Consider the following 22,618-nt stretch of genomic DNA (forward strand, 5'->3'; position numbering starts at 1 on the left):
CTCCCTCTCCCTCTCCGTCTCCTCTCTTTTCCGGCAGTCAGGATTAAGTGACTTGCCCAGGGTCACACAGCTCTTACGTGTCTGGGGCTGGATTTAAACTCTGGCCCTCCTGACTCCAGGGCCAGAGTCAGTTTGGGGAAACAGTAATGCTTTGCATTGGTTAAGCATTTAAGTGTCTTCTGTGTGCCAGGTATTGTGCTAAGCACTGATAATGCAAAGGTTCCTGCTTCAAGGAATTCATAATTGAATAGAGGAAACAACATGAAAATAACCATGTATAAATAGAGTATAGAGCATTATATTTTTTGAGAGGGCATTTACATATTTTTATCTGAGCCCTGTTGGGTAGTCAGTATAGATATCAGGGTCTTCATTTAACAGTCAAAGAAACTGAGACCCAGTTTGCCTAAGTGATATCGCCCTTAAAATGAAGAGGTGCAAGATTAATGAATGCAAAATATAATTCAGATAGGGATAGAGACCAAAGGGTATTCCCAGATGAGGCTGTCCCTTCCTCTGTGCAGATTGGGGTCTTAGAACTTCCTGAAATCCTGAGAGAGGTTATGTCATTTGCCCAGGGTCACATGGCCAGTATATGAAAGAGAGAATTTGAATTCAGTCTTCCTTGCTTTGAGGTGGGTACATTTCCCGTCATATCAAACTGCCTCTTCTGATATGTTAGAATAGTTCTAAAAACTGATTCTCTCTCAGCTCTACACCAGGCTGCCTTTCATACAGTGCAACTACTTTCTACAAAGTTATATCCAAAGTCCATCTTGTTATAGTTGTGTTCCAAATGGTTTAAACAGATCTGCTTCCTCCCTTCCCTTTTTCCTTGTCTAAATTTTGAAGACATAAGTATGCCATTTCCCTTTTCTAGTTAGTTTTTTCCCTTGTGAGCCACTATAGTTGTGCTAATAGAAGCATCTCAGAAGGCTTTCTTTCATTCATTCGTTCATTCAAATATTTATTGAGCCCCTACTGTGTACAAATAAATGTGCTAGGAACTGAGAGAAACAGAAAAGAAAAACCAGACCCTGCCTCTCTTCTCATGGAGCTTATAATCTACTGTATAAGAGCTGGGGAGGAGGTATGAACAATTCTTTTTGTTAACCTTCCTGAGCTTTTACAAGTCCCACCAGGGAAGAAATTATGCTCTAGCTTGGTCCCTGATTTCACTGCTCTGTGGGAGCAATTTGCTTTAATAATTCCCTTCTTCCCCATTAACAGTAAAACTTCTACTAAAAGGAGGGAGAGTGGGATTCTGCAAATAAATGCAGTAGATTTTTCAGTGAGATGCAAAGGGATTTGCCTTTTGTAAACGGGACTCAGCATGTATGAGTTAGAAAGAAAAGGCTGTAGAGTAGTAAAGGGTCATGTGATCATCCCAGGTCTCCTTGGGTCTTGGGTACCATGTGCTTGAGTCCTCCCTCCACTAAGGGGCTTCTATAGTTGGTAATTTAAAGATGGTGTATAATTGAATGTATCAGAGTTAGGTCATTTGCTTAATAGTAACAGCTCCCTTTGTATAGGACACATTGTACTTTACAAAATGTTTTTCTGTTATTAAACCTGTGAGTACATGGACCAGGCAAGTATCTATCACTTTACAGGTGAGGAACCTGAGACCCAGGGAAATTTAGTGACTTGTCCAAAATCCCGCAACTACCAAGTGTCAGAGCTGGGCCTCAAAGCTACTCTTTGTTTTTTCTGACTCTACCAGGTCCCTTGTTACCTTCTCCCATGCATCACCTCTGGGCAGACGTGTAGGCATTATGTTTCAGATGAGGGAGATGGGTTTAGTCGACAAATGGTTCCTCGTCTTTTTCTTTAATTGACAGCACAGAGGCTGTGTTTGAAGGACATACATCTTCTGCTTGTTGGAGCTTTATTAAGCCTATTCTTTGCTTTTGGGGGCATAGTGGAAGGACCCCAAGTCCTAGCTCTGACACTTTGCTAGTTTTGTGACCTAGGGGCAACTGATTTAAAAACCACTTGTGCCTCAGTTTCCTAATCTATAAAATGAGGATAATAGTACTTCCATTACCTGTCACACAGAGTTATTGTGAGAAAAATGCTTATTGAATAATCAAAGCACTACAGAAATGTGAGCAAATAACCAGCTCAGAAAAGAATTTGGTATTCTTGGGAAATTAATACATTGTAATGGTACTTGGCATCTTGCAAAGGAACTTTATAAATGTCAACTACTATTAATTATTGTGTTATTGTTTTTCCCTGAAGGAAAAACTCCTCAAATCTGACCAGTGATTGTTTGCTAATGCTTTTATTCCTGTTATGTCCCACGGAAGATTTAACTTGCACATTCTAGTGAAGTTAGGAACTATGTCTGTAATACTATGGTAATGATCACATTGTTGGTAACATGGATGGACTTAAACGATGAATAAATTTCAATTGAAGCATTTTCCTTACTCAGCTATACCTGGTGGCCAAGATTATTGACGTTATGAGCTTTATATCATAGTTTCCAAAGGTGTTTGCACGTTGTCTCCCCCATTTGACTGTAAGCTCTTTGAGGTCAGGGACTGTTTTTCTTTGTATGCCCAGCACATAGTACAGTGACAGGCACACAATAGGTGCTTAATAAATGCTTCTTGCCTTGCCTAGTGCAAGGCAACTCAGTCAGAATGAACTTTCCTCAACCCTCTGGTCCAGAAGCTCTTAACCTGAGATTTGTGAACTTATTTGTTTGTTTTTTAGTATTTGGATAACTATTTTATAGTTATGTTCCATGGGCTTCACAGACTGCTGCCCATGAGTCCAGAACCCATGGATTCACCCATACTGCTGAAACTTCCGAAGCTGCTTCTGCAAAATCCAGGACCAACTCCAAACTCAGAGAGATGTGACTTGTTCAGAAATTCCCAGAAGTTCATAAGAAGGCAAAGGCTGACTGCCCCAGTGGTTCAGGAAATGTAGGAAACAGTAGAAATTGTGAACCTGACACCCTCACGTTCACAGGCAGAAGTCACACTTGAACCTGGACCTGTAGACTTCCAGGCCAGTGCTGGCATTATGGTCAGGCTGCTTGCTTTTCTTTGGGGGCAAAACAGGAATCCTGACACTATTAATCCAGAATTTTGGTGATTCTACATAGACTTTAGTTTTCCTTTGTATGATCTATAAAGTTTGCTAAACAAATCAACAATGTAGATATCATAGGGGCCCAATGTAGAGGTACTTAAGAAAATTATTGATTTTCAACATTTTAGGATTTGCTAATTAGTTCTACTTGGAGGCATACTGTTAGTCTAAGCTGTAAAGTACTCAAAGACAATGCCTAATGAAATAGACAGTGTCCCCAAAGTCTTAGTGCAGTTGTAAGCCATCAAAACACAAAGCTTTAATGGCTTACAACTGCACTAAGACTTTGGGGACACCCTGTACTATAACACAACTTTTACTCATTCAAACTGTTTTCCCCATCCAATTACTCTCTTTCCTTCAACACTTCAACAAATCTCTGAGTTTATCAATGCAGGTATTCCCTGTAATAATGACTGAACCCATGCATGCTTGGCTGTCCTATTTGACTTTTGTTTCTGTGCTCCCCAAAATCCATGGTATTGGGGTTCCCATCCTGTGCTCTGGGGACCTCCTTCAGATCATGCTGATCTTTTTCAATCCTGGTCCCTTGTAATACCCCTTTTAAGAGGCCTTTCAGTGTTCGCCCTCTGTATCAGTAAACACACCAAGTGCATTTAAAAAATTGCAGTCCCGCTTTCTTGCAGTACTTTGGGGGTGAGACACAGAGAATACGCATGTCCTAGCACGAATCCAGAGACTTTTCCCTCTGTCCAAGTCATTTCTGTGTTCTCATCCTTTCCAGTCCAGACATGTCACCTATATCTGAAATTTCTTTGCCACAATGACAGCTACATTGGAGACACTGAACAACCGGGGTGGGTATGGGCTGAGCCTATTTCTATCTGACGTTAAGGTGGTGGGGAGGAGCCTTACCTAGGAGAGAGCCAACTTTGGGTATATTTGGGAGGATTCAGAAAGGGGGGATTGCAAAGACCAGTGGAGTACTTGTGAGAAGTTGGGGGGGGGGGAAGGAGTGTGCCTTTTCATGGAGGAAGTACTAATTTTCCCCGAACCATCATGTGGGTTCCCTGGGGCAAAGCCATATTTACCACCTGGTAATGATGGATCAAGGTTTCAGTCTCAAAGGACAGCTCTTCAGCAGCTGAATTTAATATATTAGGTACTCATCAGGTGGTTATGACATCAGGGTCAAATAACCTTCCTTGCCACTGTTTTTTTCCCAAACTGCAAGACCTCCCTTCCAGTCCTGTTTCCAGGGAATGACTATGTCCTTGTTGTTGCTAGTTGTTCTAATAAGAGGCTTGGTCCGTAGAGGACGGTGAACTTCAGCATTTGCAAGATTCGGGGTAATGGGAAAAGCCATGGCTTTGGAGTCAGAGGACCTGGATTCCAATCTGGCTGTTAGCTGTGTGACCCTGAGCAGGTCACTTCACTTTTCTAGTCCTCAGCAGGAGTTAGGCTGGATTTCCTCCAAGTTTCCTCCCAATTCCAACCCATGATGCTACCGGGACTAAGTCCTACTTCTGACCATGGTCAATGCTCAGGCTGCCCTCTAAGACCAGACCAAGAAGTTACTGATCCATATTAGAGGAGACAGTTTCCACGCCAGGATCCCACAATGATGAAATCATAGGTCTAGAGCTCCACTCCTCCTGAAATAGCCCTGAATGGTTACAAAGTGTTTCATGTGTTATCTCATATGTCACCCTGTAAAGCATAGAGTGAAAATATCATTTTCCCCAAGATCCTGGAGACAGGGGACAAAGCTGGGACTGCCATCCAGACTTTCCAATTCATTAATCCCTCGTTCTTTCTACTGTCCAACTAAGAATACAGGATGGTTTTATGTGATAGGTGGATCTACTTGGGGACCTGGGGGTTAGAATTCTGGCTGAGGAAGTCCAAGGGAGCCCCAAGAAGTCCTTAGAAAAGGGTGGCTTCCTGAAGAATTCCAGTCCTTCTCTAATCCTACGAGGCAGTCTGGTGGTCAGAGCCTTTCCCTGGAAGACAGGAAAACCTGCATTTCAGTCCTGCTTCTAGGACTTAGCAGCTGTGTGACTCATCAAGTCATTTAAAGCAGCCTTAGTTTTCTTATTTGTAAAATGGAACTGATAACAATACCTACTTCATAGAGTTATTGAGAGTTAAATGAAATAATGTCTTTTAAAAGCACTTTACTTGAAGAAGAAAGCCCCTCCTTCTTTGGCTGCTGGCCCGTTTTAAAAATATGGGTGTCAGTCAGGAGACTGTGTTGTTAGCTAGCATTGTCAGTAATTAGCTACATGGATTTTAGAGTCCTGATTTTTTAGTGCCTCAGTTTCTTCAATTGTAAAGGGAAGTCATCCTGCCTTAGTATTTACAAGGTTGTTATAAGATGACATGATATTTGAAAGGATTTTTCAAGGTCAAAGACACTATCCAAATTCAAGGAAAAGGCAAATTCTGATGCTTAGGAATTGTAGTATTCTGCTTAATTCAACTTCAGGTTAACTGAGCATTCATCAGAAAGTTTTTTTTCTTTAAACTTTACAAAAAAAATTTTTTTTTCCAAAGTGCCTGCTTTCCTGTTGTGGTCCAACGTACTGAATTTGATCATTGCTTCCACGGTGATTTTATAATTTCCCAATGCCTTGAGTGTCATTATCGATTTTTTTGCCTTTTTTTTGGAGAGCAGTTGGGGTTAAGTGACTTGCCCAAGGTCACGTGGCTAGTAAGTGTGTTAAGTGTCTGAGACCAGATTTGAACTCAGGTCCTCCTGACTCCAGGGCTGGTGCTCTATTCACCTAGCCACCCCTGTCATTATCGATTTTAGTCTTAATGAAACAGTAGATCTAGGTGTCTTCTACCTACCCTCACTCACATTTCCCCTGAGTAGCATTACTTTATAATGTACCATATGCAATACAATACAATTACATATGTAACACAACACCATTACAATATTGTAATATAATATATCGTTATTACATTTTAAGCACACTCCACCATTGTGCTAGGAAATGCTTCCCCTTGGTAAGATGTTTTTTCAGAGCTTGCTGTCTGCTACAAATGTAGACATAGTGCAGAGGTATCACACGTGAGACCTGTGAGCTGTGTGCAGTCCATGACACTCCTGAGTAAGGCTCAGACCATATTGAGTTGTAATAGGGAAATGGTTAACAAAATAAAAATCAAAACACGCCCCAAATCCTCAAGCATAGACAATATTACATTTTTAAAATAAGTCAGTATGCAGATACTTGGATTCTCTTCTATGATTTTGTGGCCCCCATTTCTGTTTGAATTTGGGTGGGCATTGGCCTGACTTGATAACCACTGTCAGCACATGCTCTTGGAGTAGTTTTCTTGAACAAAACCCCAATATCAGTATTTTTCTGTGTCATATATCTCTTTTTCATAAAAAACTAGAAAGATTTTTAGAAAAAAAATAGAAAAAATCTTTCATTGAGTTTATTGATCGTTTACTGATGTATGATAATTCTGGGGCAGCTGGGTGGCACAGTGGATAGAGTGTGGGACCTGGAGTCAGGAACATCCGAGTTTAAATCCCACCTCAGACTCTTAATAACTGATTGACCTGGGCCAAGTCATTTAACCTCTTTCAACTTTAGCTGAGAGGTGATGGCTACCTCACAGAGCTGCTATGAAGATCCAATGCTATTGAGATCTCCTTACATGTTAATAATATCATGAGATTGAGATCTCATTCCATAGCAAATGTATGGAAAGTGTTCCACAAGTCTTCAACCTTTATAAATCTGGATGTTATTAATAATCCATAGGGAAAATTACTCTCACAGCAGATTTTGTTACCATCATCCAATATTTAATAAGTATTTCTTAATTGATGTCTAATGCCCTGTTAGTCACTGGCCAGTAGCCTTCAAGGAGGTCCAGTTTTTTTAAAAATTAATTTATTTTTTAAAATTAATATGTTTGTTTCCTTTTAGTTTACAGGATTCAATTCCACAATTCCTTGAGTTTCACATTTTGTCCCCCTCCTTCCTCTCCCCTCCCATGGCGGCTTATAGTCAAGTATAGGATCTATAAATACTTTCACATTATACATTAGTCAGGTTATAAGGATGGATTGTACCAGCTGGAATGAAAAATGGTAAAGAGGACATAAAACCAAATAAGAGAAGGAAAAAGATCTGGTATTTTGCTTCCACCTGGATATAAACATAGTTCTTTCTAGTTCTTTCTCTGGATGCACATTTTTCTCTCCATCATGAGTCTTTTGGGATTGACTTATATCACTGCATTGCTGAGAAGAGTCCATTCTATCAAAGTTGGTCATCACACATATGTTGTGTCTGTAATTGTGTACAAATTTCTCCTGGTTCTTCTCTTCTCACTCAGCATCAGTTTGTATAAGCCTCTCCAGGTAAATATGAAGACTGTCTGCTCCTCGTTTCTCAAAGAGGTCCAGTTTTGCAGAGGAGATGAGACATGCCCACAAATTACTATGAATAGTGCAGAATTATAAACAAAAGTTCTCTGAGTTAAGATACAAGATAAATAGAAATTGGAACTCATCAAAGAGGATGAGGACTGCAGAGTGATTCTGATGTCATTACCAGCTCTCACCAGCATTAGTTTCTGATGTAAATGACGTGTAGGGATGGTTTAACCAAGCTACCGGTGGGTAGATCAGACTCATTGTGTGCATGTTCATGAATACATACACACACACACGCACATGAACATGAACACGCACACACAGAGCTCCTGGCTGGCTGGAGGAAGGCTGGGGCTGGGGCTCTGTTTCTGAGTTATATAGAACTGTCCGACTAGTACTGTATCCAGGCAGACACTACGTCACATAGTTATCTCTGTTTGCCTTCTATGTATTTCATCATGTTGCCCAACAGCCCTATTTTTTTCCCAAAGTTAAATGGGATGAATAGGCACAAGCTGAACTATTTGAAAGAGGCTTATCCCCAGCTGCTGCTCTCTGAGACAAAGAGAAGTATTATTTGAAAGAAAATGAATCTGCACTGGCTGGTGGTGTTTGTAGTCTTGCACAGACACTAGTCTGGACAGTAATGAATTGGGGAGATCTGAGATGGATTGGGAGGTGGGAGAGTCCAGTGGTTTTATCATGGTCCTGCCTTGCCAGCAGGATGAGGTCAGTTCTGGGGGCCGTGGCCTGTGTTCGGACAGAAGGAGATCAGTCACTCCTAGAGCTGGGAAGCTTGTTTAGAAGGCTGGGGTGTGCATTTAGATCCACACACATTAAGGAGAAGGGGAGGTAGCAGAAAACAAGCTTTTTTTTTTTTTAAGTCTTGGAGGCCATAACAGATTTAGTTTGTGAGATGATGGAGAACCTTGAAGTATGCAGGGTTTATGCACAAAATTTGTCTTCAGAAATTGTGGCAAAGCTGTTTTCTATGCAATTTTGTATCCATTCCTTCCCCTTGTAAATCTAAATGCTGTGGTTCTTTCTCTAATCTTGACCAGCATACTCTTCATAAAGTGGTAACATTATATTGCTTTGATGAATGTAGGCAATATGGGGAAACCTTAGAAACTGAGTTAAATAAAATAATGTATTTTCTATTATTTATTTATTTTTTTAGTTTTCAGCATTCATTTCCACAAGTTTTGGAGTTACAAATTTTCTCCCTGTCTTTCCCCTCCTTCCACCCCAATATAGCAAGCCTACTGAATACCCCTTCCCCCAATCTGTTCTCTCTTATATCCTCCCCCATAACCCCCCTAACTTTCTAGTAGGGCAAGATGGATTTCTATACCCCAGTACCTGTATATCTTTAAAGTAATGTATTTTCAAACCACTTTACAGACTTTGAAATACTTTGTAAATGCTAGTTATTATTATTAGAAAAAAAAAATCCTCCTTCCTTTGCTGCCTAAGAATGATTGACCCAGCTTAAGAACATGAGTCTTAGAGTCAGCAGATCTCTGTGTAGCCCTGACTCTGCCACTAAATCAGAGTCAATCTGGGCAAATCGGTTGACCTTTACCTCAGTTTCCCCATCTTTAAAATGAGAATAATAATGATGCATTGTTCAGTGTAAATTATAGCATTGTTCTAGGGATCACGTGAGCTTAGCAAATTCATTTTGTAACTCTAAAGTTCTGTGTTAAATTATAGTTAATAATAATAATCATATTAATCATTATGCAGTGGATTGGCTTACTATCTTAAGTGCATGAGTCCTGGCAAGGAACATACAGTCTAGCTGGGGAGACAGAATTAATAATGAAGTATGAGATTGTGAAGCTTACACAATTGTCAGCCAGTCCACACAGTCCTGTTGAGTGCGGCAGGGCCCAAGGACAAGAGAACCAGTAACAGCTCCAACATTTATTCACCCCTCCACTTAGTGAACTGTACACATGGGATATACCAGGACCACTTAGTAGGTGCTTACTAAATGTTTATTGATTGATTAATAAGTTAAAAAGGATCAGATGAGTGACTGTCACCACCACCCAGGGGTAAGTCTCTCCCTTTCTAAATCCCACCCATGCTCTCAAGCTAGACTAAGGTCCTGTCTTCCCTTGGAAGTTTTCCCCAGTCTATTCCAGCTCACACAGAGCTCATCCTTCTCTAGACTCCTGTTGTGTACTCTTAGTGTATTGGAAAGAGCATTGTGCGTTATTGAATCGGAAGACCTAAGCACAAATCCCCTTACTATATGTATGGCCTTAGGAAGGTTGTAGGTTTCCTGGGCTTCAGTTTCTTTGTCTATAAATTGGGGGTATTGATGATAGACTGGATGGTTAGGGCTTCTTTTGACTTTAAATATGTGTTAGAATATGGGGATGGTCTGAATTCTGTATGTGACAAGCATAAGTAGGCCTGGATTTTTAGATGTCCTGGTTTTTTAGACGTTTAATTTGAAATGGAAAGTTCCACTTTAGTTTTGCTGCCAGTGTCTCTAAAAGGAAGTCTGACTTGTGGTGTATTACGGGTCACTATATATTTGCTAGTTTATATCGTGCTGACTAAATTGGCAACGTGTTTATTTTTCCTGGTAAACATTCAGAACGTTTGCTTCTTGCTGCTCTTCTCCCCAACAAAATCACACTTGTCATACGTGAATGAAATAAATGACTGTTAGAAAACCATCCACACATCAGTGATGATATGAAAATTAGTGGTGGCAGACAGAGATTTCCTTTCTAAGGGACCACAAGGCCTCCAATGAAGTTGACTTTATCCTAATATTACTCCCAGATTGGGACCAAGTGGAAACAAAAATGGTTCAAGCCTCAGAGACCAATGCTTGGTATGATAAAATAATTTTACTTTCTGAACTCTTTACTGCCTGTGGGGACACTGATTATCCTTCCCTTGCCTGCCTTCTCCTCTTCCTTTTTCTGCCACCCCCACATAAATTAAAGCCTTATAAAAGTGTTCTTTTCACTTTGAGCTTAAAGCAGGTTGGTAAAGGAAAAAGCACAGAACGAGTTAGATGACCTTGTTCCAGATCTCACCTAGGAAACCTTGGGCAAATTAAGTTGTGAGCCCTCAGTGAGCCTCAGTTTCCCCATCTGTGAAATGAGACATTGGCCTAGATGGCCTCTCTGGTTTCTTCCTGTTGTCTGTTATCTTGTGATCCTAAGAGTATATTTATATTTAAACCATATGGGTTGTGTTGTTAATGGAAAAATAAAAGCTAAATTTATTTTCGTTTTCAATAAATGAGAAATACAGTTTAGCTTAAATAGTTTTGCTTTGTGAATGGTCAAGTGTCCGAGTGTTACACTGGTTCAGAGTTGGAAACTAGGTTATTTTTTGGATCTTAAACTCTCTTTGTTTAATAGTTTCACCGAATTCTAGGCATGTTATGGTTGTAAGAAGTCTTGTCATTACCTTGATGTGGATGATGCTGGAAGTCTGTTGTTTCCCCTCCCATCTCCCCAGGTGCTAGGGCCTTCTCTTCTAAGGTCACCTTCCGTCTTTTCTATATGCATCATGAATGTGCCTATTTATTTATGTGTTTTCTTCCCCCTTCTATTGTAAGCCAGCAGGGATTGTTTTTTTTTTACCTTCCTTCATATCTTTAGTATCTGGAACATAGTAAGCGCTTAATAAATGCTTGTGGATTGGTTGATTATACCAAAAATGAAGAAAATGTTTCTTCTTCCTTGATTTCTTTTTTTTCCCTGTAAATAAGTGAACTACTAACTCATAAATTCTTTTTAAACAAAGTAGCATGCCGAAAAGAGTGATAAAAATTTAACAACCAAGAAAAGTTAATTTGGCACTCTGGTTTTAATGAGCTCAGCATTGAGTTTGTTTCATACCAGGAATCAAGACCCTTTCAAAACCTGTGTGTTTGATGAGGTTTTGAGATTACTTATGGTAAACAGACCCTTTTTCTCCCTGTTATTTTATTCCAACTTTTATTTTTAAACTTTACCCTAAAGACTACTTGTGCTTAAAAAAAAACACATCTTATATAAAATGGTTCATGCTTGGCTTCTAACCATGCACTCAAACCATGTTCTGAGCATGGCAGGCATCTGGCCAAAATGCCAAAACTTTCCAGTGGGAACAATTTTGGAAGGAGTCAGAATTGACTTGGGAGAAGGGGTAGGAGAGGGAAGGGATGGAATCGTGGGCATGTGCTTACACTTGATGATTGCATCTCTTCTCTTCTTGCAGGTGAAGCTGCTCTAAGAGGTGAACCCAGAATGCAAGCCCTTCCTGTGTCCCCTGCCCTCACCAATCATCGAACAGGGCCCCCTCCCATCAGCCCCAGCAAGAGGAAGTTTAGTGTGGATCAAGGGGACGATGACCTAGACTGTGAAAACGACCATGTGTCCAAGATGAGTCGTATCTTCAACCCCCATTTGTGAGTATTTACTTTTTGTTCTGTGTGGCCCCACTTGGGCTTCATGAACACCTCAATCCCAGGATTCTTCAGAGCCCATTGGCTGAGTCTAGCCATCAGGGATTCTGAAATCTATTGTTGTTTGGCTCTACCAAAGGGTGAACAACTCTTAAGTGAACCAATACAGTGTGAAAAGTAATTGGAATGATTGATAGAGAGTTTATTTCCAAATGACTTATATGAATATTGATATTCTTTTCAAATTTTGCTGTGGTTCTAGCATGCCTTAGGTCTTTCAGCCACAACTTCTAGGTTACTGATCCTGTAGGCTGTGTTCTCTCTTGTCTGTGTACACACATGTAGGCACATACATGCATGCCATGCACATATAGAATGGCTCCTTTCTAGGAAGAATGACATTTGATAGACGGTCAGTGAGGCACACAGGAAAAAACAGTTATTAAATTTGGGTTCAGATTCTGATTCTTCCACTTCATTTCTTTGTACACCTCTCCTTATTTATCATTGGACTAGATGTCCTTTTCAGGTGCCTCCTTTAAACATGGGCAGTATCAATTCTGTACTAGAGAAGAAGGGAAAGGCCTTTTATGTGAAGTCCTTTACAGTTGTTTTGTTTTTTTTTTCTGTAGAGGTACAACATTTAAACTTACTCTGCTACATATTAGTGCTAGTCTTATGGGATGAATGCCTGAATGAATGAACAAAAAAGAATTGGGCTTCTGCACTCACTATATGCCAGGCATATTCTAATGGAGGTGACAACACCTCTACCTATATTTGAAAAGTAATTCCCACTGTACTATATTCGGACTTCTCCCTCTCGCTATCTTCCCAGCATACACACTCCTTGGAAAGAGAGAGAAATGCTTTACATATTTCCTGGGCCAGGAGACATCGAGCCAGCTGCTCAGCAGTCTGGTCTGACAACTGTATGGGCACCAGTTGTTATCAGACTTTATTTGTGTGATCACATTCAATCCCTGGCAATCCATCTGTAAGAGATAAAAGGGGTTGACGTCTTCGCCATAGTGCTCAAGGTGCCTTCCTGCTCGTCCATCCTGGCCATTCTCCCTGCTGTGTCAAGGAGAGGGAAGAGGGGCCGAGAGACAAATTGAGAACTAATTGTTTTGTAATTAATCCACATGCTGTTCTTCCCCAGTCCTTGTTTCTGGGAATGCTTCTATTTCTGGCAGCAATCTGAGGCTCGGAGAGTTCCCCTCTTTCCTTCCTCACTGGAGGAAGTGATCCTGAGCACTTGAGCAATCAGAAGGAGCTTGATAAGTGGGGCCCGCTGCCCTGGCCCCGGCAGCCTGCTGCATTCCACACATTCCACCCTGCTCTGGCCTGTTGTGTTCAGTCATAAGACACTGACGGAGGTATTTATCTTCAAATAAATCACTGTGGTGTTAGTCACAGGCTGAGCCTGCAGTCTGTAGCTTTGGAATTTGCTACAAATCAGGAATCCAGGACCAAGGCAGTGCAAAACAATGGAATCTCACAAGTGGAGAGGGGGAAAAATCTTGTCTGTTTAACTGTTTAGAGCCCTTTGTTCTTTGGGTGGTATAATGTATGTCACTTGACAGCCATTGGCAGAGTGGAAAGCCTTGAACTTGGTGTTGAGACATGGTGTTGGTCTCCAGTATGACCATGGGCAAGTTAGTGAAACTTTCTAAATCTCAGGTGCCTCAGCTGTAAAATGAAGGGATTGGGACTAGATAGCCTCTGAGGTCCCTTTTGATTTGATGAATCCAAATTGTGTTCATCTGATACCTTCAACACTCAGAGGCAGCATTTGTGAAATGATCTGGTAATTTGTGTGTGTGGGGGGGGGAGGGTGTTAGAAAGTAATTTCAGGATTTCTGTGATGACTCCAAATGTTGCTGCCCGTTGTGCCAATCATAGTTCTTTACTTAGTATTAAGGCTGAGATGACAGAGTTGAAAGGACTAAATTTCATATACTATTTTCATTTGGCTTCACACTGAGATAGTTGGAAGCCAAAAATAGCATCACCATACACCAAGCAGCCCTCTCAGGGCAGGCAAAGAGTGATGTTAAATCTTGTTAAATAGAAGCTCGGGTCTCACAGATTTGCCCTAGAGCTGAACGAGGGGCTCTGCTTTAGCATTTAATTAGCCTGTCTCATCTATTTTCTTCTCCTTGTTTCGGCTAATGATGAATTTTCAAGATGTTTCTTAATACTCTGCTCATGCTTTAGAAAAACTTAGTGTAGTTTTCGTGGGCAAATATTAAGGACATTACCTTGCAGTGCCTTTCTGCAGTGGCACTTAGTAAACACAATTGTTTGAGTTGATAAAAAGTTTTTCTATTGAAAGCCACAGTGTAGTCCCTTAAAATAAAAGGTTTTCTGTAATGACTTACAGACCTCCTTTCTTTTCTTCTGCAGCAGAATTAGACTGATGTTGCTAGTATACTATATTTAATCTCTATAGGAGTTCATAAAAATATGCTTTTGTTTTTGTGCTCTTAAATCTAAGAACTTGTAATAAAATGTGTTTTGTTTATTTTATCATTTACAAAATCATGATAAATCTGGGAAAGGAGAAGTATTCAAAAACAGATTTGGCAGCTAGCTCAGAGGTTTCAAAGATATATGGTTTGGCTGCATTTCATGAAAACAATTGTATTTAGATAACTTTCCAAACTTAGATCAAGGATCTGACTTTGTTGAGCCCAGAGTAGGAGGCTGCAGAGAGGGTTATTGAATTTCATTGGGTTTCACTCTAGAGAAGATGGTACTAGGAAAAAGAAACCAGGAACAGGGCCCTTATTCCTGTCCCTGCTCATTTATCCTCTGGATCGATTTCCTTATCCATACAATGCCCACGTGAATTTTTTTTCCTCACTAGAGGGGAAATTCAGTGTGTATATAAAGTCTTTGACTCGTAAGAAGTACAGTAAGAACAATCGTAAAGGGCAGGTCTCGGGTGGGGGTGGGGAGCAGAGAACAGTCAAATCTACTGGATTCTCTCAAGTGTGATCTGCAGATCTCTAATAGTGGGGATTCTCTGGTTTTGTAGATTTTCTTTTGCAGTTTAGCAACTAATAATAATAATAATATGATAAGGTTGCTATTCTTTCTCAGACCAATTAATGGGTCATTTCTTATATGTCTCATTGAAAGGAGTTCCAGTCTAATCATTAATTTTGAGGAGCCTCTATTCTGTAGTGGTAAATGGAATAGCTGATTGGAGTGCTTTGCGCACTTAAGTAGTATCATATGGATTTTTCTTAGAGATCAAACATACCTGAATATTGGGTCAGATCCTATTTTCTGACTAGAATCTTTGTTTGCTTTTTCAATCATTTGTTGTAGTAAGTTTTATTGAAGTCTTTTGCTTTTATATGGCAGTCATTTCTGGAAATAGCAGCTCCGCTAGCCCCAAATCTCCTTTGGCATTGAATCCTTTCTTAGAACTAAGAAAAACTGTTAAGCAAAACCACCTGATAGAGAGACCATGTCTGAAAAAGACACAGAAAAACTCTTTGGAGTCCTCCAGCCCTGTGTCTGAGCTTGTAATTGTCCTTTCTCCCAGGGAGAAAAGAATTGTGCTAGACTGAAGAGTTAATGTATTATCTTGAATTAAGAAGTTTACTCCTTACTTCCCAGTTGAAAAAGACCCAATGACACAGTTAAAAGGAAATCCTAAAGTTCATGTAAAATTACTGGTTGGTTTTTTTTTGAAGGAAAATGTGGAATCTATTTATAAATTTGATATGCTTATGGAAATGGTATCTACTTTTACCTTGAGAAATTGTAAACCTTAAAAGTGATGTATTTGCTGATCTCCAGAGTTCAGATTCTGAAGGAACTCTAAGGATTTATGTAAAATATGTCCTTTACCCCCACTCCCTGACATACATAACCCAACTGATTCAACCTGGCCACTTTTAATCAGGCTCTTTTTTGCTTAGTAAAAAAAAAAAAAGGCTAAGTGTTTTTGTGTCAATAAGAAATTAGAAATAACTAGAATAGGTGACTCAAACTAACACGGTGAAAAGAATATGACAAAGGATTGTTTATTTTAAAGAGACTTATTCTGGGCTGGCTGACAGGTAGAATTTGATGGGAGGCCTCTGAACTGATGAGTTTTAGGTACAATAAATTACCCTTCAAACTGAAGTAGTTTTTACTGGTTTAAGTATATATTTATAATGGGGATATGGAGTTGCCCTATTACCTCTATCAGTCTTGGAGTTTGGGCATGAATTTATAGTTCGTAGCAGCTGGAATTTCTTAATATGCTGCCCATAAAAGAAGATAATGCCAATAATCCTTCATCCACAGCACATGAAGGGTTTTTTTTTGTCTACCAGTAGAGACGACATACTCATCTTAGCTGAATGATATTCACTGGGAAGGCAAATAGAGTAAGCCATAGATTAGAGCAGAGCTCACCCCATGTCATAACCAACTGAGCTAAACATTTTTGATAGACTTTGATCAACAAGGAAGAACTGAATAAAAGAAAACATTTCCGTGTCCCACTAGACATACTGCTTTGGGGGTGAAATATATCAATTGATGCTTTCTTGGTAACCAGTCATTTCTTTGTAGTTCTCCCTAAAGTTGGATCATCGAAAATTGGATTTAAGAGATCATTCGACAAATTGCCCCATTTCACAGAGTAGGAATCAATACATTCCTAATTATTCAGGAGTGACTTTTCCAGTTTCTGGATAATTCCTTCGCTGTTCTTTATCTTTTTCTGGATTTTGTTCATTTGATGAAGGTACACAATAGGAAGAGAAAAATGAAAAACAAATAATTTTGTTACTTTTAGACAATGGGGAAACAGTGGAAGTATGCATTTTCAGTGCCCCAAAGTAACTCTTTAAGACTATAGTCTTATTAAACAATCAGCAAGCATTTATTAGGAATTTATGTTCCAGGCCCTGTTCTAATAGGAACAGAAAGTAAAAAACAAAAAGCTTATATTCCAACAATGTGTATATGTATGTATACACACACATATATATACACACAAACATATTTGTATGTATGTAAGAAAATACATAAAATATAGAAATGGAATACAAAATTCTTTAGGAAAGGCACTCACCAAAGGAGAAAGAGGAGGATGTTGGCTTCATGGGGCTTGAGCTGAGTCTCCAAGGAAACCAAGGATTCCAGTTATCCATTTAAATTGGGAGAAGGACATTCTTCAGGTTTCCTTTACATGAAATCACATGCCAACGTCCCCCCAAATGCTCTAGACAACATTAGGTTTGGGGTAAATATAAATACACAATCTTGCTATGTCATAAGTCAGTGAAAATATTTGGATGTCAATAGTGAAGAACAGGAGAAAATGGAAAAAATCTTAAATTGGGTTTTTAATTGTTAGTAATTTCCTCCATGGAGTTCTCAGGAGAAACTTACTAAGGAGCTGCAACCTTGAATAGGCTTTAGAAATAGGATTTTATTGTGGAAATGAACATTAGATGCTTTCCTATTCTTCACAATCTGGGAAGGACTGATTATTGTATTGAAACTCAGATCATGATTAACATTAGTGATAGAGACTCACTGTAGTCTTGGTTGGAAAATTTTTAAATTGAGTAGTTTGTGACTGGCTTTAAAAGTGTTTAACCAGGACACAACTTTTTTTTTCAGTTTCCTAGCCCAATTTGATTTCCTTAAATAGTGTGTTTTCTTTCACCTCCTCCTCCTTTCCTTCTCTCCTCCCAACCCCCTACCCCCACCCTAGCTCTCTGGTTCAAACTGGGAAAAGTTTAGTTTAGATGGAGGTAGAGTCTCTGCCTTCCCTCTGCCACCCCACTTTAAAATACCTTCAAAACCATACTGGTAGCTTTAATTATAGTATCCCTACATGACCAGTTTATTCAGGAACAGATAGTATATTAAGTTAACATTTTCTTCTGATTTTTCCCCATGGTTTCAAGCATATGTTACTTCCTAATTGGTGTTATAAACCTTACTTTTAATAATTCCCATGTATCATAAAAGTGCAATCTAAAAATTGTTTTATATAAGACTAGTTATTGCCTCCATGACCCTAGCACGGATCATATAATATCAGCTATGGTGAAAACATAGCTAATTTTGGGGGCTGATGTTGTTTGCTCCGTAATGGGAAATGCATCTGTGGGTTTTATATATCTAGATGGAAGTGTGAGGCTAATCAAGTGTTGTACCTTTAAATTGAGGTCCCAGGCCTGACCTATGTTGTGTGGGTCTCTTGTTTGTCAGGCAGGAGGCATTTTCTCATTTTCACAGTTCAGCTGAAAACAAAGACCTCCTTATCCTTGCAGGGAGCTGTGCTCTTAAGAGCTGACATCAGCTTTTTCCCAGCAGGCATCATTTCTGCCTTAAGAGTCCTCCCAGGGAGCTTGGAAAGCTGGATAGCCATTTCTTCTCCTGGAGTCCTCTTTGCCAAGTAACACACACAATAAGCAAATGCCAAGGGTGCCAAGAGTCAAAGGGAATGAAGCTCGTTTATCTAACTGTACCTGGGGCTTCCACAGTCACCTTATTGTTTCACAAGAGACCCTTCAGCCTTTATTGGCTGGAATTTTATTTTGAACTCTGCTGAAGTGGGGGGGGGGTAAGAAGAACAATGAAAAATCCCAGTCTTTTAAGTAATAAGAAACACCCACTAAAGAACAGCGTTGTTATCTGAGAGCCTGCTAGTGAGCACACATAAAATAGCATTTTTAAAGAGGACTTTACTGGGACTGGAAAAGGACAAGTCTGTTCTGCTGAGAGATTCCGGATGAGACCAAATACATTTATTCTGGGATTTGAGAAAGGAAGTATATGTTTATCTTCTGAAATGCAGGTCCTTTTGTGTACACCCTCCTTCTCTGTTTGCTGGCTGTCTCCCTTGGATCACTTAGGTTTGTTTCCAGTAGATAGACGTGAAGATGCCACACTCCTGGGGCAGCAAATTGCAGCTGCTTCTGCACAAGTCATGAGATTAATCTCCCTTTTGCTTTTGTGACCTCCTAAGGCCCCTCATTTGTTACACGGTGGAGCCACTCAGTGTTCAGAGTGCACCCAAGTGCCATTACCTTCAGGAGAGCAGCATGGTATATTTGCTGCAGAGAGGGAAGCCAAAGTCCTGATGATTTTTAAAAAATCTTTTATTTTTCAGGCTTATTGCCTGGATGCAGAGAGAAATGCATAGAATTATACTCTGAATGATAGGATTTTGTGGGGAAAGTTTTTTTTGTTTTTAAAACAATCTCTGCTAGGAACATTGTTGCCATCACAAAGAGAAAACAAGGGTATGAAGGGAAGGGTTTGGTTTGTGTGCTTGGTTGGTTGCCTTGCTTTTTCTTCATTGTCTTGTTGGATTTTTTTTTAACCAAAACACACCCAACACCCCCCCCCCCCAAAAGCGTTCATCAACTTGAAGTTTCTTCCTAGCTTATCTCCAAAGCACAATTAAAGAACTTAATGATGCAGTAATATACTGGATCTGGCAGTAGCTATCAGCTCTGCCAAATGGGGGATCCAGATTCTGGACCAGAGCCTCCCAAGTCTGATAGTCCTAAGTGCACTGTCGAGTTAAGGAATCAGATCATGCTGTTGTCTTCTGTTTGAACTCCCCTCCCCCTTACCTTCCCATCGTGGAACCGTTTAAGAAATGATATTGATGGATTGGAATAGGGATGATGTGAAATTGAGACCTAGAAGTTGGCTGTGTAAGTAAATATCAGGGTGTGAGGCTTGTTCCAGCCGCTCAGAAGTGAGAGGACACTTCCCACAGTTTATCATGGCTGTTTTTAACATGATCAGGTGGTGCTTGGGCATTTCCTCCACTTGCTAGTGAATAAGACACCTTGGCTCTGTCTTTGCCTTAAGCTGCCATCCCCAGTGAAGGAATGACCTAGAGTAAAACTGACAAAAAAGAACATTCTGATACACTCTTGGAAATTGGAGTGATAGAAAATCTCACCATTGAATTTATGTAACCTCTTGTTTTACTGTTTTTCTCCTTTAGTTAAATGAGTCTGGGTAGAGGGCTATAATGTATATAAGCATTTATATGTACATACATATGTATATTCACATGTGTATATATGCATGTCTCTGTGCATGTACACATATGGGTATACACAGGGCATCCCTTTCTTAATGCAATTTAAAGCTTTTAATAACAGAAAGTTGCACTAAGACTTTTGGGGACATCATATATATGTAATATATGGCATATATACATATATTACATATGTGGAACATTAGACATCTTTTTTAAGTATATACATTTATTTAATCGTTTATTATGTAAAAACAGTTTTTAACGTTCATTCTTTTTAGATTTTTGAGTTCTAAATTCCCTGAGAAGACAAGTGATTTTGTATAGGCTGTACATGTGCAGACATGCAAAACGTATATCTGTATTAGTCAAGACATCAAACATTTAAAAGAGTGTAAAGTCCTTGACAGCAGAAATTGTTTCATTTTTATGTTTGTAATATCATCACTTAACTCAGTGCTTGGAACTTAGGCATTTAATAAGTGCTTTGGTCATTCAGTTCTTTGAGGTGTCAGACTCTCCAATGACCCCATTTGGGGTGTTCCTGGCAAAGGTACTTTGGAGTGGTTTTGCCATTTCCTTCTCCAGCCCATTTTATAGATGAGGAAACTGAGGCAAACAGGGTTAAGTGTCTTGACCAGGGTCACATAGCTATTAAGTGCCTGAGGCCAGATTTGAACTCAGGAAGATGAGTCTTCCTGACTCCAGGTGCTGTATCCTGTTATGCCACCTAGTTGTTCCTACTAAGTGTTTATTGAATGATTGTTTAAAGGAAAGATGAAATATAATTCAAATAAACAAAATATAAATGAAGGTCTTATATAGTTTACTTTCATATCCCAGAGAAGTGGAATGACTTCCTAAGGTTAAACAGCCTTTAAGTGTAGAAGGCAAGATTCGAATCCAGGTAGTCAGAACAATGGATTTGGAGTAAGAGGACCCAGGCTCAAATCCCATCTCTTTGTCACCTTGGGAAAGTCACTTAACCCTCTAGGCCTTTGTTTCCTCCTCTGTAAAATGAGATAGGGTAGGTCTATATGATCTTCAAAGTCCTTTCCAGCTTTAAATCTGGGCTCCTGAGACCCCTCTGCTGAAGAAGTCTAGATGCTATTCCCTGTTGCCTCTGAAGGCTCATTCCCTCTTTTCCTGGTTCCTTTGTGAAATTGCTGCTTGCCCTTAATAATTAATCATTGAATTAACTGATGGTTTCGGACCAGGCGAGATGATTTCAGACCACTGGAGATCCTTTCCACAAATGTGTAGCTGGGTCAGGATAGAGTCAGGAGTTTTGTCTTTCTTTACATTATCTTACACTGCTACTTTGCTCCTGTCTTTATTCCCTCTCTTTTCTTAGAGATTCAGCTCTGGTTCTTAAGAATTATACTTTCTTCTACTACCAGGGCCTGCCACCTGGTACTCAGCCTGTCCTTCGCCTCCTGCTTCTACCCACTTTCTTCTTTCGTGCTAGCTTTTATATTAGGAATAAGATGGAGCAGGAGATGCTGCTTATCCTTGAGCTTCAGAGATTACGGTCAGTCAGTCCAGAAGTATTTAGTAAGCACCTACTATGTGTCAGACACTGTGCTTAGCCCTTGGCAATCTAAAAGCAAAAACAGTCCCTGCCCTCCTGGATCTTACATTCTGATGGGGGGGGGGGTGATTTGAATGTAGATAACTAGGTACATGCAAGATTTGTAAAATACAGAGTAAACAGAAGGTCATTTTTGAAGGGAAGGGACTTGGAGGCAGGAGAACAGGGAGAGGTTGCGTGCAGAAGGTGGGATTTGAAGCCCTCGAAGCTAATTAGGCAGGTAAGGAGGGAGAGCATTCCAGGCATAGGAGACAGAGTGCAAAGACACGAGAGGAAATGATGAGTAGAAGAGAATCATTACGAGGACTAGAAAGGTGGGAAAAGATCATGTTATGAACTGAGAGGTCTTGGTATACTGAGGCAATGGCCAGAAATCCTGGAGTTATGGTCCCAATTCTTGCAAATCTCCCTGGATTTTCCTGGGCAAATTACTATATGCTTAATAAGTTTTTCTGTGCTTTTGATTCATAATGAGAAAACAATTGAGTATTTCCCTAAAATGTTTATGAAGAATCCTGGATAAAGAGTTCAATTTTACATAGGAGGTCTTAGGTCTATTTGGAAGACTATTGCTAAATGGGGGAAATTATTTAGGACCTTTCAAGACCATAGGAATATTTTCTATTTATTTATTCATCCACTCATCTATTTGTTCATTCATTTATTACATTTATTAAAAACATTTAGATTTATTATGTACACACATGTGCATGTATATATATGTGAGTGTGCATATGTATGCACATATGTATATGGAGAGAGAGAGAGAACACCATACAATACATTCTTCTATATAACAGTTCTTTCTCTAGAGGTAGATAGCATTTTCCCTTATAAGTCTTTATATTTGATAGGAATAATCATATTTCTCAGAAGTATTTAGGACTATTGGCGTATGCTTTTTTATTTTTTTTGCCTTTTGGAGGGCAATTGGGGTTAAGTAACTTGCCCAAGGTTACACAGCTAGTTTTTTTTGTGTGTTGTGTGTGTGTGGGTGTTAAGTGTCTGAGGCCGGAACTGAACTCCGGTCCTCCTGACTCCGGGCCTGGCACTTTACTCACTGCGTCACCTAGCCACCCCTGGCGTATGCTTTTAAGA

General features: G+C 39.8%; 1 protein-coding gene across 4 annotated transcripts in view; it reads left to right on the forward strand.

Moving 5' to 3' along the window:
* VGLL4 (vestigial like family member 4) overlaps positions 1-22,618 on the forward strand; it is a 193,010-nt gene that overhangs the window by 131,471 nt on the left and 38,921 nt on the right. For all 4 annotated transcript variants that reach the window (XM_069083927.1, XM_069083928.1, XM_069083926.1 and 1 more), the window contains one exon: positions 11,714-11,903. In XM_069083927.1, coding sequence (XP_068940028.1) covers positions 11,714-11,903 — 190 coding nt within the window. The remainder of the gene's footprint in view (positions 1-11,713; positions 11,904-22,618) is intronic.

This window comes from Petaurus breviceps, unplaced genomic scaffold (genome assembly GCF_028583685.1).
Source record: "Petaurus breviceps papuanus isolate PSGF00001 unplaced genomic scaffold, PetGlider_PUasm1.0 174, whole genome shotgun sequence".
Taxonomy (NCBI): domain Eukaryota; kingdom Metazoa; phylum Chordata; class Mammalia; order Diprotodontia; family Petauridae; genus Petaurus; species Petaurus breviceps.